The sequence below is a fragment of the Coenobita brevimanus genome, chromosome 90, assembly GCF_032717465.1.
Source record: "Coenobita brevimanus isolate Jiangsu-jjx chromosome 90, ASM3271746v2, whole genome shotgun sequence".
Classification (NCBI taxonomy): Eukaryota; Metazoa; Arthropoda; class Malacostraca; order Decapoda; family Coenobitidae; genus Coenobita; species Coenobita brevimanus.
In genome coordinates, this window is record NC_137043.1 from 38,034,534 (window position 1) to 38,057,239 (window position 22,706).

Genomic DNA, 22,706 nt, shown 5'->3' on the forward strand with positions numbered 1-22,706 from the left:
CTAATAGAGAAGTACAGTACTGTATATATATTTCTGCCTCATTTAATGATATGAATTATGTGAAAATAAGATATTATTTAGCATTTTTCTTAACTGATATGCAGTACCTGTAAGAATGTAAACCAGAAAACATTTTATAGTTTCTAGAAATAGGCATAGTGATATGCTGTGTAAGAAAAAAGTTTTATGATGTATTCAGTGAGTAATAAGAAATCGTCATATTCAGTAATAGCATTTGAAGTTATTCCTTTTCCTCACTGACAGCAGAACTTTTTAAAATTGGCAGGAAGGGCAAAACGCTAATGTGACTTGGCCTTTTTAAAAAGTGTAAGGGAAAGTCTGGTACAGAACAAATTACAAAGCATTAAAGTATACTGTAGGTGCATTGTTGTAAGACAATGAGAGTATTTCAGTACTAAGTTTGTAGTTTCGCCGTATCTATTCACGTGTTAATCTATGGTTTTTTGCGGTGTAGTGGATGTTTCGGTAGTTTCCTTGTTCATCTTTGTCTTTGATTTTTGTTGATTGTATGAGGATAGGATCTTTGCATTCAATATTTTACAACGAATTCATGTGGTGAAAACTACAAATAAGCTCACAGAAGAAGGCCGTAAATTGTAAAGACAGCCAGTCGCCGAGTAGTTTTAGTTGCCGAGTGTTGTCTTTTCCGCCCCTGTCTTTCAAATAAACAGACGAAGAATCGCTCGATAAGCTACCACTGTTTCCACCGGGAATTTAGTCACGATGAACAGGGACGATAGGAGAAGGTCCATTTTGAAGGGCAGTGAATCAAGGACGAGAGCAAATAAGCGGCTGTCGTTCGCTGTGACAGGTGAAGCACACACAGACACCCCTGACACCCCTACAGTGTGGAAACGCCGTTCCTATTCTGACATTGTACCCACAAATATACAGGTGACCATAAGTGACTGGTGATAAATTTGTAGTTTTGGACAGTCAAGGTTATTCTGATGGCTTTTTCAAACTATCCTGGTCTACCAAAACTAACCTAACCCACAGTAACCAAACATGGGAGTTTAACCTGACTGACCAAGAGGCATGACTGTCGAAACAAAAATTTTATGGTTTTTCTGCTGCCATATGTATTTTCTTTTGGTAGAGTAAGTTCTGTCTGTCTATACCGTATGCTGGTATTATTGCGCTTAGGACTTTTTTTTTTTTTTTTTTTTTTTTTTTTTTTAATTAATTTTGCTCGTGATTTTGGGTGAAGGTGGAATTATGTTTTTTGGATGGTTTTCGTTGTTTCGGACAAATTTTAGACCAAATTCCTACTGGGAGTTGGTAGTTTCTCTATTTTCGAATTATTTAACCCATAATTTTCCCAGATCTTCAAAGCTCTCCCCACTTTATAGGACTTTTAAGATTGATGGAGGGTTGAAACAGTGTCTGATAAAATACTGATTTCCGGTAGTGTTCAGACTCATCTGAAACAATGAAGACTGTCGGAAAAATGTAATTTCATCCTCCAAAGTGGTGTTGTCTGAAATGGCAAATTTACCAATCCATCCATAGCCAGACACCATAGGCTAATCCCAAAAAGAGTGGCTGTTTGACTTTTTATGTTGTGTCCCCATTTTGTGGTGAAGTTAAGGTGCTGTCCTTGGGTAGAGGACATAGGTTTGGAGTGTGCAGCACTTTATGACCGGATGCCCTTCCTGATGTCTACCAATGACCCTTGGGTGGATTCAAACCTCTGACCCTTCGGTCAGAGCAGAGCGCTGTGATCCACTCAGCCAAGGTGGCTACATGGTGAAAATTTAGACAACAGAAATATTTTACTAATTAAAGTCACACAGATTGTTTCCATTATTATTACAGTACAGCCTCCCAAATCTGAACATCCAATTTCCAAAAACCTCCATTTTCAAAATGTATTTCTTCATTTAACAGGAGGAAGTTTGTATCATATGCCTCACACAATCAGTGCATATTTGAAGACAGGTTTATTTGTGGGCAAGTGTAACAACAGGTATATTACTAATACAGTACACAGTACTTTATTGAGTATACTGTTCACAGTACTGTAGGCTGTTTTTTTACGTGGAGTACATTTGCCCTTTATAAACGAATTCACTGCCATAACACTTTTGAAACCATGCTTTTCGGATTTGAGAGTTTTGTACTGTATTATTATTATTACTAGTATTATTATCACTAATTATTATTTTTCCTAGATTACTGTGGTGGTAGGTTGGGGTGCTCATCATCCACTCACTTGATGTAGTGCTGTTCTCGGGTGCCTGCCCTTGCCTCTCTTTTTCCCTTCTTTCCTTCCTTCCTCCACTGTCTTTCTTTCATCCATTCTTTCCTCTTCCTTCTGTTTACGAGTGAATCTACATTGAGTGACAAGTCAAATGGTTTCCTATACACCAGGAAACCAATTACTGTGCTGGGTGGTAACCATATACAGTAAACCCTTGATGCTTGTGGGGTTTGGGAACATAAACCCCCATGAGAATGGAAAATCTGTGAGCATGAAATTAGTTACCCCTCCCACATTAAAAAATATGCCTACTCGATAAAGAAAACGATTTCTGATGCTTCAACGATAATGATGAATGATTATGCATGACCACAATGCAAAATACACTAAATTGTGCAATGTTGAGTACACCGCTTCCCGCCCGATCAGCGAAGTTAAGCAACGTTGGGTCTGGTTAGTACTTGGATGGGTGACCGCCTGGGAACACCAGATGCTGTTGGCATCCCTACGTGTCAAGTGGGGTTGGTGGAGGATTAGTGCCCCTCCCTGTAAAACAATTAACTCTAAGCCTTTGGCCACCCCGTCTGGGATACATGGCGTCTGGCAATGAGTGAATGAATGAAAAGTTTTTAAAAATACCATACAGTACAGTAATGTCAATATTTTCCCATCATTTCTCATCAGTGTACAATACATTCTCCTCAGTTCACCTTTTTTGTAGGAAGATTAGTTATTGAATATGTAGTTATGTATGATGAGTTATGATTGGTGTCTGATGTACATATGCATGTGCCATTCAAACTCCGCATTTTTTCATTTTATTTCACTATTCATTATCATTGATCACCAGTGTGGAAAATCCGCAAGTAATCAAGTCCGTGAGCATTAAGGGTTTACTATAACCAAATTATGGCACCTGTTCATTTAGTCTGTAATTAAGGTGCTCCAATGGGGGACATGTGAAGCTTCCCACTGCTAGAGGCCACCACCGTTAACAGCTTGTCCACCCTAAGTACGTGTTAAATTACTGTGATTTTTCTCTTTTGATATGAGAACCTGTGTAGCACACTACTGAAGTCTTGAAAAAGCTTCATAACAAATATATAACGGGAGAAGACTGTGCTCTAATTTTATTTCCTCGAAAACAAAGCCTGAATTATGAAGACCTGGCGCTTGTACATTTCTTTTTCTCGTTTTTGATGAAGCTGCCTCAAAGCTGAATTAAATCTTGCCTCTAGAAATGTTCGATATATACTGTAGTTTTAGCTAAGCACATGTTTTGTGTCAGCCTCTCTTTTGGCGATAATTTACTGATGATCTATTAAATTATTCTACGTCAGCCATCTGAGCTCAGAGACAGTCCCCATTCCAAGATTTGATATGACTGATTTGAAAGTGGTGGTAGCGCGATTTCCTAGGGGAGTACGTCATGTTTGTGATTGTTTCTGTTAAGTGCATTCCAGTAAAACCTCGATTTAACGTACCTCCATAGACTGGGTGTCGGATTTAACAGACACTATGAAGTCATCGGCCTTCCGTGGACTATAATGAACCCTGCCCATTTAATGGGATGCAGTGGGATGCAATACGTGGGTTTCGTATAGAAATGCAATGACAAGGATGTGAAATAAACTGCAAAAGGGCTAAATTATGGCCCAGGTTAATGTAAAATAGGTATAGTTTTCATTTTTAGTACAGTACTAGAATACTGTGTTATACTAATTTCAAGTGTGCTTGATATCCCACCTCTGGGGAAGGGGGATATTGGATATAACAGATATTCAACTTCAGGAGATCAGGCTACTCCCCCCATTGATCCAGTTTAGTGAGGTTCTACTGTATTATCATTGTCCTCATATATTGTTGGATTTGGTCTTTCATGCATTTAGACAAAGTTCCTAAACCTTACTGGGTGCTGTTAGTACAATATTAAACCCGAGCTAAGTTGACCAAACTTAAATTACGGTAAGTTGAAGCATGCCCAGGTTGGTTTGTTCCTGTTTATGTTAGGTTTAGTTAATAAGAGCTCGAAACCTTATATATGAGAAAGCTACATCCTTGACTTAACTATAAAGCCTATAGCTTTATTTGTTTTGTTTCCGCTTTGAAAATGTGGCCCAGAGATCTGGTATGAATTTGTTATATCTTACAAAGAGAAAAGTAATTTACATTATAAAATATAGCAGTATGATAGCCCTGTTATATCAGAATTTATGAGACCCAGCAGGACTGAAATTGCAACACAATATCCTAAATTTTTTATTAGCTTTCATATTTGAAATGCCACTTTGTGAACATTTTTTCTTGGGCATTTGGTAGATTTATTTTATTTAACCAGCTGGTATTTTTGAACTATATGTCCTGTTCGGTTCTGACATTTCCTTGAGACTTTTTTTTTTGGGGTGGGTGGGGAGTACACCTCTCAGGAGTAGATGTTTAGTAGTGTACAATTTAACATGGAAGATGTGGTATTTGAAGACATTTTTCAGAACGAAGTGCATTTTGTTTGTTGTGAAGCATGATAGGGTAAATTTTATATATATTTGTCTAGTCAGATGCCTTAATCCCAGAAATGGTGGCCACAAACAGATTGCTTCCATGTCACTGGATTTAAACAGTTCTCTCTTTTCATTTCAGTGTCTTCTGTCATGTCTGTTAATCCAGTATTGTGTGCAGTTTGTTAGATGTATGTATTAAAGTTTACAGTGCAGTAATGGTCATGTCAATATCACCAACTTTAAGATATGGGTTTGACATTTGTGTGTGTCAACAAGTGGGTTGTTGGAGGGTTAGTGCCCCTCCCCGTAAAACAACTAACTCAAAGTCAAATGGCTACCCCTTACGGGATTATGGCGTCTGGCAATAGATAGATAGATAGATAGTGTGTTTCACTTATGGTGCTTTTATTATTCCTAATTTTATTTACTGCATAACCAAGGTGAATGGACTACTTAAATTCATATTTGTATTGCAGAGTAAACTACAGAACTTGGATCTCTCTCCTAAGCAAGACAAGAGTTTACAGAAAAAAGACCAAAGCCAGTCCTCTGCAAGTGAGTCCACAGGGACAAAATCATCAGCAAGTGAGACAGTGGGGTTATCCATTGAAGGCAACAGTTCCCTAAGCAAGAATCTGCTTTGCCCTTCAGTCACACGCACCAGCCTTGGTAACTGCTATGTGCCACAGGACACGTCCCACCGGCGCCGCATTCGCAAAATAGATACAGTGTTACTTGGGCAAAACAGAAGAAATGTTTTTGCTTCAGTTTTGGATAGTTTCTCTACATCACAGCCCAAAGCCAATGTTCTGGTAAGATGGCACTTTGGTAACTTTGGTAGAACTTCTCTCATTTCGTTTGTGTGTTGTTAAAAATTTGTCTTGTTCTGATGCAGATAAAAAAATCAAGTGGGTAAATGTTGCACTCAGTGTTTGCCCAGCTTCACTCTTCCCAGCCTGTCATAGTTTGGCAGTGACAGTGTGCTTAACTACTGTACCTGGGCTAGAAATGTTTATACTTTTGAGAGCAGATATATGTTACAGGTCTAATGATGTTACGGTACCAGGATACTGTTTTCAGCTATTATCTAGGTTGATATAACTGAATATTCTTAGTAAACACATGCATTAAATTACTGCCGTACAGCTTTTGTACCCAAAATTCAGATGCGAAGTGAAAATGCCTCTTTGTGAACTAAAATTCTTTATCTGTGTCATTACAATATTCCAAGATAGCTTTAGTTTCTTGGTAAACATTTTGTGTAAAATAAGTGCATTGTAAATCTTGCATGGAAATTTATACTTCCAGCATTGTCACTCATGACTGTATGTACTTGAAACTTTAATCTTTTAATCTGTGCATTCCATTTTAATTGCAATAATTGGTTGTGGTTTTCATGATTTTGATGTGTTGGGGAATGACTTATCAGTTTTAACCAGACACCAAGATTATTAATTTGTTGTTCTTTGCCAGATTATTGGTGATGAAAGAATTGGAATGAAGATCAAAGAACATCTGGTAAAACTGCACAACTTCCAGGCCAAAACACAGTTCAAGGCTATGGATATTCTGCTGAATATGTAAGACTTTTTTTTTTTTTTGGGGGGGGGGGGGATATAATTAAAAAAATAGATTGCTGTAGTTTAGATCCTGAATCTCATCGTCCATACCATTTGCCTATCACCTATTTTGTCACATTGCCATTTTTCATACATTAAGGCAGTGGGAGTGAGTTGTGGAATTACTGAATAGGTAATATAGTAAATCCTCAATATAATGGACTTCAGCAAACCAGAATTTACTTTTATCGGACTCGAGGAGCTTCGGGACTAAATTCTTGTATATTGGAAAAACTCCGTTAAAGCCAGAAGCAGTCCGGGCTGCCTGACCAGTTCAGCAAAGTTCACTACAATAAGGTAAATAAAAGACATGTTTATCAGTGTACAGTACAGTATTATTATATACTTTATACAACTTGATTGTTGTAGTGAATGTATAAAATAGTGTATTACTGCAGTGGTAGTGAAAACAGTTTAAAAACCGTTGGTGTGATATGGAGTAATGTCTGATTTATTGGAAAAAGTCCGGGTTAGCAGGGGGGAAGTCTGCATGTCACTTTTATCAGAAATTTGCTTGTTTTTTTTTGGAATGGCATGGGCCCCAATTAGTCCATCATAGTGAGGTTTTACTGTATTGTTGAAGTGGTGCGGACATGTACAAGAATGCTCACGGATATTTATACTGTAGGAAATTTGAATGCCGACTGAGGGAATGGTTAGAAGAGGAAACCTATTTGTGGTATGGAGTAAGGAATGATGTAGTAAATTTGTGAGAAGAAATAACTTTGATAGACAGAGAGGAATATTTGAGGATAGATTAGTGGGAGGCAGTTCTGTTGTAGTTATCCAATGAGGGAATTTCCAGTAGTGAGCAAGGCTTCAGAAATGTAGCCTCTTGAGTATCTTTCATAACAGTTACATCTTTTTATGTTCTTAGAATGCTTGACTAATGTGTAGATGATTAACAGACAGATATCCATATAAACTGGCAAGGAAGCCTCCCAGTTAACAAGAATGTGGTTCAGTAATGTTCTATCCATCTTTAGGTGATATTAAAGGTTTATTCCTTTTTAACTTAATGTAAGTAGTGTATGTTGTATATAAATTTCTTTTCCAGAACATGCTGTGGTGAACCAGACCAAAAGCAGATTTCAGTTGGCCACCTCTTTCTAATTCTTGTGAAAATTGACAGACTTGAGAGGTAATTATTATTATTATTATTATTATTATTAGAGTCAGGATTCCGGGGGCTTGAACGATGACTGAATGGAAACGTGGCCCATTGGATTGGGCAGGTTTGGGCTGTGTGGACATGTGCTACTCCTCACCCTGCCCTAGGTTGGGAAAGGATTTCTGGATGATGATGATGATGATGATGATGATTATTTTACCTTGCTTGAAGATATGTAGTATACCGTATGGTATTACAGTATATATATATATATATATATATAGTAGGCACTCATAGTATGTGAGTATATGGGCGGCAGAGGATGACGCATACTAGGAATTTCCGTACTCTGAATACATAAACTTATGGGAAAAATTACATATGGGCGGCACCCCCTTTCATGGGCAACCCTTGAGACTCCTTTCAGACCTAAGTATTGTACTGTACAGGGAAACAATCTAGGACTTATTATCTAAGATAAAGTAAACCAACAAGATTATGGCTTTACAAAATCAACAAGGATATGGCTCAACCAAACCAACAAGAATATGGCTGCTCACCTTAACCCAAGAGGACAACAGGCACAATGGAGGTAAGAAGAGGATCCAAGGCAGGGTGAGGCACCATTGTGGGTTTCGGGAGAATTCGCCATCGTCAGTTCACCATCACAAGGCAGGGTGAGGCACCATTGTGGGTTTCGGGAGAATTCGCCATCGTCAGTTCACCATCACAAGGCAGGGTGAGGCACCATTGTGGGTTTCGGGAGAATTCGCCATCGTCAGTTCACCATCACAAGGCAGGGTGAGGCACCATTGTGGGTTTCGTGAGAATTCACTGTCGTCAGTTCACCATCACAACAATAACAAGACAATTCACTGTCATTAATGAAGACAGCTATGGGTGATGCAAGAATATGTATTCAAAGGTGACTACAGCAAGGGAGAAACAAATAATTATTGATTTGATGGCTAATTTTCTCACAACCCTGGTGTGCACCTGCACCATCCGCCACATCACCCGACACACCACTCTCGTCACCAGCACTTTCGACACTTTCACTAGCTAATGCACTCACTTCGTTCATAAACCCTTCAAAGCGAAGTCATCACTTCCTCCACTTGGAACTGACAGTGTTCGATGTTCTTGAATTCTTCCTTGAATTTATCTAGGGCACACAGTACCCGGCAGAGCTCCATCATCGACAAGTCTCCACTTTCATTCACTGACGGTTGGCGCTTCTTGGGGTGGCAGTGTCGCATGCTCGGGGTAAACCCCGGATTTGGCCCTTTGCTGTCGTCTCGTCTACAACAAGTTCAATTCGCGTACTGTTAAAAAATACACTAAAACGTGGTGAATGTTTTTGGTGTATCTGATAGAGCCAGGATTCCGGGGGCTTGAATGATAAGTGAATGGAAGCGTGGCCTATTGGATTGGGCAGTTTTGGGCTGTCTGGACATTGCTACTCCTCACCCTGCCCTTGGGTGGGAAAGGAGGTCCAGATGATGATGATGAATAGATGCAAGAGACAGGTGTTATGGTCAGGATTATCAGGTATTCTGGTTAGTTGTTTTACCAGTTGCTTAAGATTAAACAATTCTTCAAACAGCATGCACTCTAGATCAGTATCATCAGTCCTGGCAGAATGCAATAACCATTCTACATTATGAATTAAAATCACCCAAAACTGTAATTTCTGTGCTATGGGTGAGGTTATGTTTAGCCAGCGGTGTTGATATGGAGTCAGATATGCTGGGTTCTGAAGAAACATTGGGGAGTGATAAACTACACCAATATATTTGGTAATATTTAGATAATTTAGTTTATGCAGTGAATAATCAAAATTAGCTGAAGAGAAGTTCAAAACAGTGTCAACTGCAAATTCGGATTTAATATAACAAGTGCCACCCTTGTTATGGAAGTTTGTGAGGAGTTGGTAACCAGGAAAACAAGTGGAGATGTTTCATGAGAGGGAGAAATTTGGGGTTCTGTTAGGAGCAACATTAGAGGGGATACTGACTGAAGAAAGAAGGTAATGGAATTCAAATTGGTATTAAGACCACGGATATTAGTGAAATTTAAGACTGAACCTGCACATCTCTGCTGACGAGCATAAACAGTGTGTGCACGAGTTTGCTGTTGACACAGCTGCTTGATGTTGACCAGGAGGACCCTGTGCCACCATATAAAAGTAGTTTTAGCAAAGAGCATCTGAAGGTAAGAAAGCTAGCAAGTACTTCATAAAAGGAGTGATTGTGACATATCACAGCCAATGCACCCTTATTGTGAACAAGCAGACCCTTGTTTAACACCCACAACCAGTGCACTCTTATAGTGAACAAGCAGACCCATGTTTGCAGATCCATTTAAAATAGTTAATGGTTGTTCCTCAGCCTTGATGTGTCTGATCACTCAGACCTATCGACTGCAGGTCAGCAGTTGCCCCTATGGGGTTTTTGCGTAGTTTCCCTACACAGCTGATGGTGTAGGTGCATCTTAGTATAGCTGTGCTGTGCAGTGCTTCATTATGTATGTTATGTTGTGTGGACCTATTGTATAAGCAGGGCGCATGTCATCTTTGAATTCTCCCAACTCAAATCTAAGCTGGTAACTTAGAAGGACTGGATGATGTCCTGATCTAAGCCTAGCTAGATGAACTCTATTATATTGATAGTTACATACTGATTGTCTTCCTTTTCAATACATGTCAGGTACTGTATACTAAATTGTACGTATTGTTTTGCAGTGTTATGCATTAGTACTTGATAGTACACTCCTTTAACAGCAAAACAGAATTGAAATTACAGTTTAAGCATGGAACTTTGAAGTGTCTTATCAGTCATAAAAATTTATTATTGTTATTATTTTTTATAACTGGGTGGCCCATATCTCAGGGGATGCTGTTGATGGTTCCTTCACTGTGTAATTTCTCTACTTTTTTTATTATTATTTATTTTTATTTTATTTTTTTTTCCATCCTTAGATGGGAAAAAGTTAGAATTGCAATGAGGTGATATGCATAATAGTCACTACTTTTTGTATAGCACTGTTTCTGGATCCCACCTCATCCCTTCCTTATGTGGGAAAAAAGGATGATGATGACTGATATACCTAAAAGTCCCTGCTACTTCTGTACTTCACCAAAATTCATCATACTTCTTTTGACACAGCCAACGCCAAATGCTAAACATTGTTAAGAAACTCCGAGAGGGTGGTGTACCATGTCATCGGATTGTGGTGCTGTCAGTGCAGCCATCACCAGGACAGCACTGTGTGGTGGTGGATATGGAGGAGTTTACGTTTCTACTCTCACAGCACCGCCTCATTTGCTACCCATGGATGGAAGAGGTATGTGGACAAACGTAGTAACATTTCTTCTCTTATTTATGGGCAGTCTTTGTTATACAGTGCTTTTTCTGACATTGTCATTTGTTATGATGTCTGCACTAAATAATAGAAACTTCTCATCAAAGTCCCATTGCTACCTGTTATTTGGTATTTGCTAGTTTCCCCACCATTTCCATGCTAATGTTTATGTGGAAAAACATGATTTTTATAACATCCTTTTCTAATAACGAGAGCTATCTAAAGTAAACTCCCGATTATCTGGTGTAATAGAGCCAAAGGCCTGCTATGTACTGTCAAATGCCGTGTTATGTAAAAGTACCCCCTTGGGACCCCTAACTCTTCTACCCTATAACCCTTATCAATTGTCTAACCCCTACAAAATGCTTTGAGAATAAAAAAAGAAAAAAAATTCCCTAATAAAATAATGTCCTGTTAAGTACACTGTTATGTTCAGAAGCAATTACATTTTGATGATGGGGATAATATCAAAGTCCCCCCAGCCGGAAGACCTATTTTCTTTCACCCAGCAGTACCTTATGTACAAACACGCACATTGTAAACACTATAAATTGTCGATAGACAGCTAAATAATATTCCTAATGTTGAAATACAGTACTGAATGTACTGCGAAGTGCACTTTCATTTTCTGTACAGAAACACATTAATTCATGTTGATGGTGGTGATGGTGATGATGGTGGTGGTGATGTAAAGACATTATTGAAGAATACTGTACAATAATCCCCCCTCCCATATAAAACATGCTTCACCTTACTGTTTTTTTTTTTAACACCATGCTGTACTTTCATTGATTGAAATTCTAGCAGAAGACTCCACCACGTGGAACAAAACAAAACTTTCATCTCGTAGCAGGAAGAACAAACTTCACTTGGGAAGAAACAGTTGTCTAAATTATTTTGAATTTTGTGTTAACTATTCATTTGTAGCATAATTATTTTGCTTAGTAAAATAAACACATTTTCATTTATTTGGCTTAGTAAAATAAACACATTTTCATTTATATGGCTTAGTAAAATAAACACATTTTCAACAACTCTTCTTGTTTAGTAACACAGTCGACATTTCTTTCCAATACACTTTCATCGGTGCCTTAGCAGAAACTAACAGTCACTTGTGCAGTACAGTAATGTACACGTCAGAACACTTAGTTGTACGTACTTACCAGAGAGGAGAAGAGAGAGGAGGGACGGCAATACAATGTGTCAGAGAGACAGCAGAACTAGAAGGCCACCCAGGTTTTGGAGGGAAGCCCATCGCAATGTTGCCATTTAATCATAATAATGTAAGAGACATAGAGTGCAATGTTGGCTCATCTGAAGGTCAGCACTATAGTGGTGGAGGAATACAATGTAGATTGAGAGAACATGCACCTTCCTGCTGCCTCCCAGTGAAAACTCTGCATTAGAATTCTCGCTCCCCTGCCTTGGGCAGTGAAAACTCATCTACTCCCTACCACTGCATCTTCCTACCAACACCCTGTGAACAGCTAGGCCCACCAACCATCAATGCTCCCTCTCTTCCTGAATGCTCCATCACGTTCATAGTTACAGTACAGTATACTCCCCTCCCCCCTTATTTTTATTTTTATTTTTTTTCATGGCTGGATGTTTGATGATGACAACTGAGTTATGCAGAATAATAATGTACTTTTAGCCAGAAGAAAGGGTCCTTCTTGCCGGATAGTGACAAGATTTTATGCCTACCGCCAAGTACCATTGTAATTCAGCCATTGGCTATGCCGGATAATGTCGTATGCTGGGTACTGCCGAGACAGATATTTGGGAGTTTACTGTATTTATGTAATTCTTGATTATATTTAGATAATGCATGAGTACTGGTATACATTGTACAGATTATAATTAGCAGGTATACAGTATATTATAGCTGTCTTTGAAGACATTTTGAATATGAAGAGACAGTGACTGACAAGAAACTAGCTGCCTTAGAAGAGTTATACCCAGTTTTAACTGCAGTTGCTTTAAGCATAGTTTTATGGTTTGTCCATGATGTCTTTAAGTGGATTTTAATGTTTTGTGACTTTGTATTGTTTATATTTATATATATATATATATATATATATATATATTCTTTCCTCCTCCTTCTGCCTGTGGGTGACTCTACACTGAGTGACAAGCCAAATGGTTTCCTGTACACCAGGAAACCATTTACTACGCTGAATGGTAACCATATAACCAAATTTTGGCTCCTGGTGGTCTAGTGGGTAATTATTGCGCTCCAATTGGACTGAGCCAGTGAAGGTTTATATCCAAGGGATGGTTGGGATTGATTGTTCATGTAATGCCACTCAGGGATGAGTGAGGCTGGTCACTCATCTTAAATGTCAGGACCAACTGCCTAGCCCTGGGCTCCTATGCTCCTCATGGGGCAATGTAGGATTGGATACACACACACACACACACACACACACACACACACACACACAGTAATCCTTCATTTATCTGCACATAATAGAGCCAAAGGCATGTCTGGGTAGTGGCAACATCTGGATAATGAACACTATTCCCCTGCCATACCCAGACCCTACCTATGCCGAACCTCCAACCGATACCTAACCTATTTGTACAGTACCTATGCTTCATTTGGCAGTGTTTTCCAGTAATTCAGGCATATTTAGACATCAAAACACACAAAGAAATATCCAAAGTAATGCTAAACACCAAGAAAACCATGCGGAAAAACAACTGAAAACCAAAAAACACCGAACATACTGTATACCTACCTGTATGTACAGTACCCCTCCTTATTTTGGCAGTGTTTTCTGGTCATTCTGCCATATTTTGACATCAAAACATACATAGGATTATCCAAAATAATTGTCAGTGGCAAGAAAACCATGAAAAAAAAAAAAAAAAAAAAAAACCTACACACTATGTACAGCACCCCTCCTAATTTGGCACTGTTTTCAGGTCAGTCTGCCAAATTTGGACATCAAAACACATTGGAGTATCCATTTTGGAGTATCCAAAGCATTGCTAAACACCAAGAAAATCTATTAAAAAAAAAAAAAAAAAAAAAAAAAAAATATATACACTACTGTATATACAGTACCTTTCCTAATTTGGGTATTGTTTTCAGGTCAGTCTGCCATATTGAGACATCAAAACACACATTGGATTATCCATATTAATGCTAAACATTACGAAAGTAATGCCTAACCAACAAAAATTAACAAAAAACCCCGAAGACTGTTGAAAATCAGTTTCCTGTGGCGAGTAATTGCTCCCGGGGCTCAAAAAAAAATTCCACGGTCAAATATGCCACTGGAAATTGCTTATATTGGTGTAAATGGTATAGCATCATCTTTGCTGGTGTTTATACTATAATATTAAGCTAATAAAAACACACAGAACTGATAAGTAAAATTACAGAAATGCAGTGAAAATAAAGTGTTCAGGAGTAAAACTTTCCTTCATATAACGTCCCACCATCCTAGTGCAATATTTGGCCAGGCCCTGCCAAGTGTTAACCCCCTAAACGCTGTTGTTTACAGTCGTTCCCCCCCGAGTGGCGGGGTTGTATCGCGGTCTGAGTACCTGTAGGAAAATATTCGCCAAAAATCAGAGATTAACCCTAGAACATTATACATGGAATGGCAGATAGTACTTACATTCAGCTTTCTCCAGAGACAGGCGTTGAGCCTTCGTGGACTACCCAAGGACTTGTGGAGACTTGCAAAGTTGGGTAACCAAATCTTCACTTTCACACCTCCAGCAACCCGGTTTCCCCTCTACCACAGGCTCATTCTGTCACAGTAAACTTTATACTACAACGTAAAGGTAGTTAGGAATCCGTATTTGTACAATAAGCACTGAAAATACGGCTAAAATCAACGGAGCATACGGCCGACATGCACTGTGGCGGCGGTCTTCCCGTCACTCAACAAACATTTCCATTTTCACAGCTAAAAACATGTATACTACATTATTTTCAATCATATTACTTCCCAAAAGATCACCACGGCGCGCTTTTTATTCTGCCTTACGCCCGCCACTTTATTCTCGTTTCTGTCGGCCGCTTGCACTGACTGGGAAGAGCTAGAACTCGCCATAATGTCACTTTGAAAGCCTGCAGTAAACTGACTAAACAGGGGCAAACCGTGAGAAAAAAAGCTAGTGTTACAACTGGGGAAACAAGCGTTTCCTAGTAGCGTAAACTGCTTGTGAGAGGAGAGCGCAGATTTACAGTTCTGAGTGCTCAGAGCGCTGCCATGTATCACAGCCAGGCTGGCCGGGCCATGGTGGGAGGGGGGACGGGGGGAAAACGCGATACTTGGCAACAACTGAGGTCAGTAGTACAAAGGTAAAGTATGCTAGTTGTAGCTAGAGGGTGGTGGTACTGATAGACAATACCAGCTGGAGCCTGCTTGCCCGCGGTTATTCAAAATTTACTAGAATCGCAAACGCGACGATCCGCCACTATGTCCTTTTCGCCGAGCGTCGCAAACGTGACGATCCGCGTTTAAGGGGTTAAGCATATGTCTAGATGCAGAATTTCAGTAGCTTTCTCGTGGTCATTTCGGAATTTTGATACGACCAATAGTAGTCAAATAAATTACAAAAAACTTTGAAAACGCAGGAGTCAGTGTTATGACGGCAGGGGAGGGGAGGGAATGAAGAGGGAGCCGGGAGGGTATGGAGGAGGGACGGGAGGGGGGGAGAAGCAAGGCTGTGGACAGGATTTTCCCCCTTCTGTCAACAGATGGACAGGTTCTTTTACCATACATTTACTCACGGCCTGTGGTCTGCTAGTTACTGAGTGGCCATGTGGAAAAACACAACTCACAGTGACCGTGGGACTTTCGACGTTCGGTGGAGGTGGACAGGCCTTGTCACTAAAAATGTACTTTTGGCTTGTGGTCTGTGTTTGATGGTGGCAGTTGGGAAAGACAGCCCAGTGGTTGCACGACGTTGAACATTCGGTGGGGATGCGTACAGACATTTTGACACCGCTTGCTGGTTACAGTTGTATTTCTTTGGTGTTGGAGGTTCGTTGGGAGTGATTGGATGAGCACGCACTTTGACCATTCAGTACAGGGGTGGACAGATTTAATTTTGGTTGTGGCTTACGGACCACTTTATGCTCATGGCTGGAGCCCAGCAGCCATGATACCAATTTTTAGAAAATGTCAGTGGGCCAGGTGAAGTTCTTGGGGACTTTTACGTTTGGATAAAAGCAAGTAAAGTTGGATAATGGTTTAATAAAGCCAATGTCCAACAACAAGATAATGAACACATCCGTATATTGAGTGTCCAGATAAATGAGGGACTGCTTGTATATACTGTATATATTTTATAGAGAGAGAGAGAGAGAGACACACACACACACACACACACACCCACACAGTGGAATCTCCTATATCGCAGCTTTATGGGACTGAGCAGATGCGGCGAGTTAGAGATACCTGATCTTTTCGGGAAAATTACTTGTGGGTCTGTTATCTTGGAAAAGTTGCTCCTTACCACCTAACCTACATCAAACTGGTCACCAGTAAACACTAATAGCCTGGAAAAGATATCAGTAAAGCATATTTAATGGAAATGAACAATATTGTAAGATTCTTACCTTACTCTGACGACATTGCTTGAATGGACAACAGAGGGGGGAGGGGTTCTGAGGCTTGAGGCGGACTATGATCTCTCAGCACAAGGCGAGTGTGCCGCTGCTTCTGTGCCGTTTCCTCCACCAGCCTCCTTCAGAAGCCCCACAAAGTCCAATGTGGAGACAGTGGAAGCGGTGTCTTCTGCGCCCTCAGATGCCTCCGTGTTGTCGTAAGAGTCGTCGATTCGTTGAGGTTAATTCTTTACCAAGCAGATGTGGCCTTTCTGTATTTTCTATTAAAATGAGTCTTTCTTAGGTTACTTGTTATTATTCCTGGATTACCACAGCGACTGGGGATGTTTATAAACTTTGAAAGCCATGAATGAGGATTTAGAATGCGTGATACACTGCTGTGGCCAGTTGGTGAGATCATCGTTAACACTGCCACGGGTGACCTGCCTGTTTCCTTAAATACCCCAAAATAGGTATATATTGTTTTTTTCCACTCATTTCTTGCAGCCACAATTCAACAGTTAACTGTCTGTGTTGCATATGTGCCAAAATTACTTGACTTAAGATTGTAAGTTTATTAGACATGGAAGCACCATGCCTGTTTGATAAAGAGTTAACTCGTTGATTCCGTAATGGTGGGCAACATTGGCTGTATTCTCACTACCATCAATCCCCCTTATTACATGAAACTTTTGGATGTAATTTGACATTGGCTTCTTATCATTCTTCCCCTTCCTCGAAGAAGTTGTAGGCTTAGGAGGGTTACGATCGGCCATGGCAACACTGGGCTAGCGAAGGACGCACTGGTGGAGGGGATCCTTGTGTAAACCAGACCAGAACCACACGCTAACAATGGAGAGGAGATAATGCACTGAGCCGGGCACCAGGGCATAAAGCGCGGGCATCCTTCATGTACATGTCATGGGAGGGTAGCACAGTGATTGGCATATAGTAAGTGCTGTGCCTGAACATGATTGGTTCAGTAATTGCCATGCTTGACTACAATTGGTGTATGCCCGGCTAGATGCACGGGCTCGAGGTGATGGTGGCATGTATTATGCAAGGCGTCGGAAAAGCGTCACTTTTGAGGCTGCATTTGTGAATTTTGTGTAATTTCTGCGAGTTGCTGAAATTGCAAACTTTTGCATGATGTTGCTGTGTATTATGAATCTGCTATTTAGGATCGTGTGATTTAGATTCCACTGTATATACAGTATACCTTATTTTATATCATAATCATCATCATCTAATCCTATATTATATATATTAACCTTGTTCTGCTTTTACCCTTGTATAGTGGCAGTGACCTCTGTTGTTCCACTGCCATGATCTTTTTAATGCAGTCAGTCATTCAGTCAAGCAATCTTAGTAGACATCTGAATTGGAAGAGATGGTGAATTGGACAAGAAACAAAATATTTAATGATAACAGAAGAGAGTTACGGTACGTGTACTGTAGAATTAGATTGGAAAACTAAGAGTTAGGGGTGAAGAACAAAGGTTTTTAAGGAAATGGAGAAGTAGAAGTTAGAGGCAGTGGAGAAGTTCGAAGATAAAGGCAGTAGAGAAGTTAGGAGGTGGAAGAAGTCGATAGTTAGGAGATGGGGAAAGTTGAGAAGTTTGGAGATGGAGGGAGTGGAAAATTTAACCGGAAGTTTTCCATCCATAGGTGGGAAACAGGCCATGATGATTTATCTGTTTAACACTGTAGGTTTTTTTATATCATCAATGAGAACAGTTATGTAATAGATACAAAATAAATTGGTTATAGAGGGTGATTCTGCTAAGGCAAGGAAAACAACTCACCGCAACCTGGAGGTGGTTTTGCCTTCACTTTCTCGGGGTTTGTAGGTGGGTGCAAGGTGTTGATGACAGTTTCATACTGTCAGTTATCCAGTGTTCCTTTGCACTTGAAAATATAAATTATCTGTATTTTATTAAGAGGTATTTTGTGAAATGTCATGAGTATTGATGGCTAGGAACAGTGTCTGCAAAATTGTAGATTATCCCAGAAAGGATATGAAGTACTTGGATACACTCTTGAGAAGGGTTGCATTTTAATATATGTATGTGGTACAATATATATATATATATATATATATGTATAAACTGTTGCAGTTTATACAGTGGTCTCTGTTTTAGTCATTATAAAATGCATACTTTAAAATGTTGACGGATTACTAGCGAGGTTGAGGTAGGAATTTTGAAAGATAGAGGGATAATGAATGGATATATGACCCACGTGATGGCCACTGTTGATAGATCTTCCACTTCTGTGCTTTCCTCTTCCTTTTTCTGGATCCTACCCACTCCATTTGTTAATGGGAAATTGGATTGGCCTAATGATACACTGGCACAGGCAATACAACCCTAAAAGCATAAAACTTGGCAGTATACTGTATTGTGTAACACGAGCGTGTTTTTCAGAGCAGATTATAGACCATTGGCTTGTTCAGTGATGGGTTAATTTAAATTTTGTCCCTTTAGTTTTTGAAGAAGAGTTACTGGTAACTAGATAATACTGTATGCACTTTGTCACAGAACAATATATGGAAGGTAGTACTAAGAACAGTGGTGATGAAGTGTCATGCACTTATTTGTAACGATGAAGGAGGCCAGAGTAGTGCCTAAATATTTTTATATTAAAATAACGAAGAAAGAATGGAAAGGCTTCTGATGGGGGGGGGGAGAATAAACAAACAGTACCCTGTTACTAGTGCGGTATGGGAACTCGGATTTGCAGACTGTTTTGGAGATGCTTAGACAAATAATTTTGTATAAATTATTACAGAAAGGGATTTCATTAACAAATTTTCACACTTATCATTTAACTGATCTAAGTGTAGCTTCTGAAAGTTGTTTTAGTTACCATTTATTACAGGTTGAGTATAAAAAGTAGCAGTGTCTGCCATGGCAAGTTTACTCACTGCTGAGAGTGATCTTCTAGTAACTAGTTTTAGTCTGCTGTGTGTAGCAGTAGAGTTGCCAGAAAACTGAACTGATGCCTACTGTATAAATGCAATACTTAATTTTAAAATGTCAAGAAATTCTCGATCACGGAATGTGGATTTAACATGAAATCGCTTTGTCTCATCGTTTATAAAAGTGTGCAAGCATTGGCCTTGGTCACCTAATGGCGGCTCTCCACACCACTGCTTGATGTCTGGCAGCCTCCCTGTTCAGTCCTTTATCCCTGAGATCACACTGACCTAGTCCCAGGTCTTTTTCGGTCAGCTTCGTGCAGCCCCACCCCTGACGTTCACACTTTTCACCTTCTGCACCTGATTGTCATCTCCATGCTCTCAGCATGCCCAAACTTTCTCACTGTACTTGTCATCACAGCACCAATACATTCCAGGTCCATCCTTCCTCTCAACTCTTCATTTGTAGTCCTAACCCCTCCATGCCTCTCATCCAGGGATGTGCTACATGTCCATTTTAATCATTGTTATTTCTGTATGTTTAAGCCTATGAATATCCTCTTTCTGTACTGCCCAGGTCTTGCTACCATACAGCATTACACACCAAACACATGCCACATACAGAGATCCTTGAGCATTAGGAGAGGGAACAGCTGTCAGAACTTGCTCCAACCTCTCTGTATCCTAGCCACAGAGCTAGCTCCAGCCTTACCTCTAGCACATAACTGTCCCTTAGATAACAAAACTCCACACACTCAAGAGGCTTTCCAGCAAGTTCAGTCCTTTCACACACCTGACGGTCTACAGTACATGCCCTCTTTGACAGACTGCACACACAAAATCAGCATATTTTGCACTCTGCCTTCAATGCCACCACCTTTTTTTATGCAGCCACATCTCAAACATTACACAATCCCCCCTCCCCCCCCCCCTTTATTTTTTAGCAAGCTAAATTTTCTGTATGCAAGACGTTGCAAATATAATTTAATTTTGTGCCATGTGCAGTACAGGCTCTCAAAACCATGTGTCAGTTCATGTGCTTAGCACACTGTTCCTGCACTTGTAATGAGTGCATACACATTGAGGCTTGTTGTAGTTGGAGCGAATTGTTCTCTGTTTGTACTGTCTACTGTATGATGTTACAGTGATCAGTTACCATCTGTCCATCTGTCATTAAGTTACAGGCAAGTTGGAGGCAGAGCTTAGTGACATCATTGCACACTCTGTAGAGTGAATGAGGATCTATCCTTTCATCCATCACCCAGTCATTTTTTTTCACTTTGATGCAGGGTCGACCAAGCAAGACCGAGGGTGAGCGTCTACTTGGGCTGATTCACCACAGTGTAGGGTGTGGTCAAGGGACCTCCCTTCTCCAGGAAAACATTGCACAACTCAAACACAAAGAAGAAAGAGATGACAGATCTTATTATCATGGAAGTCTTTCAACCATCGATGGCTAAACTAATTTATAGTATGAAAAAGATTTGTTGAAGCTTTTCAAGTTTGCATGAACAGTTTATATAATAAGAGAGGAACTAGGTATTGCTCTTGTGATGAATAGAAGATAGTCATCACTGGTATATGAAGTCAAAGGTTGCAGTTTGTTTAGTGCAGAAGTGAAGAGTGGAATATAGATTGACTGTTTATATATGCCACTCAGATTAATAATGGAATAATGTGGATCTCTCCTGAGTTAGCAGAGATTGTTTACAAATACCAAATCCTGATTTTTTCTTACATCCTTTATAGTATTTTTAATAAATTGATAAGTTGCCTAATAATGGTGGATATTTTATTCTTTCCATTATCAGACAATTTTACATGTACTTATCGTAAGGATCTCATGCGCTAAAGGTGTTTATGGAGAGTTTCTTTAAGCTGAATAAACTTTTCTTAGTGTAGGAAGATAACAATATGCCATTATACTGCTGAAATGAAGTAAAAATCATAGTTATATGCCTTTTTTTTTTACTACTAACAAACTCAGCAGCTGCACTAGTTATTTAAAGTAATACCTAACTAAGGATAATGGTATGGCACGGTATCATTCGTTTCATTTATAAAAACTCCAGCATGCTTGCATGCATTGGACTTTGTCACCTAATGGCAGCTCTCTATGCTGCTCAGTCTCTGGCAGCCTCACCATTCAGTCCATTATCCCTGGGGTCACGCTTTATGACCTCAGCTCAATATATGCTGTATATAGTGTTTAAGCAACTGGAATGTGAATTTGCACATGTATAGTCAAATACTAAAGACTCTTTGCCTCTCTTGTCTCAATTTCGTGGCTAAATTTATAGGTCTGTACTCTTGGCGGTTAAGGAAGCTCCCTAACACCTCTTCCTGATTGATTTGTTTTTCAGTACATCTGACATCATTTTGTATGTTATATGTGTAGAGTATGGTGATATCAGAATGATTCAAGTGACACAGAAGGGGACACAGAGGTGTAGTAAGCAAAACAAATAGCTCAGAAAGAGTTGTTAAGCAGCTTCCTTAACTGACTTGAATATGGGCCATAGATGACTGAATGTGATGCAGTGGACTGAGGTGTATGTTATTCATCTGTGGGTGATCATATACACTTGTCCAAAACGACTCATTCAAGTATCTATGAATCTAGCAGTGAAAAGGATGCACGGAAGGCAAACAGACAGACGTATTTCACTGTACAGTAGTGAACTGTGTGAATCCCTATAATTTTTACCTTAATAATTATCAGGTGAATCCTTGTAATCATTATCTTAGTAATTATCAAGTAAATTCATAAAATCTTTACCTTGACAATTATCAAGTGCATATGTACTGTATAGTCTTTATCTTATAACCCAGTAATTACCAGTTAAGGAAACAGATGTTGAGAACTATCAACAGCAACTAAAATTCTCAGCTTCACCCAGCGCATTTGTCTTCCATACCACGTGCTCTGTTAAATTGTATTTAGGGTGCATGGTGGGTACAGTAGTAACCATTTTGTCAACTACCAAATTAAAAAAGGAATGCAACCTTGTCATGTGAATCTTCACATGTACTTTATCCATATAATTCAGTCCTACATGAAATTATGCTTCCTTGGCCTTCATACTTCACTTTTTCTTTATATTCACATTCACCTATCTTATCAAACCATCACCTTTGCAATCTATGCCTCCACTGACATAGAACTGTTTCACCGCTTTAATTAAATATGCATTACTCCATTCTCTGTCATTACTAGCTCAAGCACTTACATGCACTTATTTCCTTTGAGAAACAAATGTCTTATCAAACATCTTTCTTGACTTCCTGCTCCTTTTTTTCTTTGGCTTAGGTGGGTGAAAGAAGAAATGAGGCAAGTGGAATTAGCGTGGCACCCCATGTTATATATAGCCTTATGTGAGTGAGGGGGCTGTGAAGTGG

At 39.6% G+C, this 22,706-nt stretch overlaps 2 protein-coding genes and 1 pseudogene across 3 annotated transcripts in view; 2 read left to right on the forward strand and 1 right to left on the reverse strand.

Moving 5' to 3' along the window:
- LOC145411592 (acid phosphatase type 7) overlaps positions 1-22,706 on the reverse strand; it is a 44,430-nt gene that overhangs the window by 4,244 nt on the left and 17,480 nt on the right. The window lies entirely within an intron of this gene.
- LOC145411531 (uncharacterized) lies at positions 732-20,777 on the forward strand. Its single transcript, XM_080281542.1, has 6 exons — positions 732-915; positions 5,199-5,534; positions 6,196-6,302; positions 7,399-7,482; positions 10,620-10,797; positions 20,597-20,777. Exons 1-6 carry the CDS (start codon positions 745-747, stop codon positions 20,765-20,767), a joined length of 1,047 nt encoding a protein of 348 aa, XP_080137668.1. The 5' UTR covers positions 732-744; the 3' UTR covers positions 20,768-20,777.
- Positions 2,611-2,725, forward strand: LOC145411745 (5S ribosomal RNA; annotated as a pseudogene).

Excerpts from the sequence above, each read along its gene's own strand:
- LOC145411531 (XM_080281542.1), top strand. The coding sequence starts at position 745 with ATGAACAGGGACGATAGGAGAAGGTCCATTTTGAAGGGCAGTGAATCA. Across the intron at positions 916-5,198 it reads TTGTACCCACAAATATACAG|AGTAAACTACAGAACTTGGA; the intron begins GTGACCATAAGT and ends TTTGTATTGCAG. Across the intron at positions 5,535-6,195 it reads AGCCCAAAGCCAATGTTCTG|ATTATTGGTGATGAAAGAAT; the intron begins GTAAGATGGCAC and ends GTTCTTTGCCAG.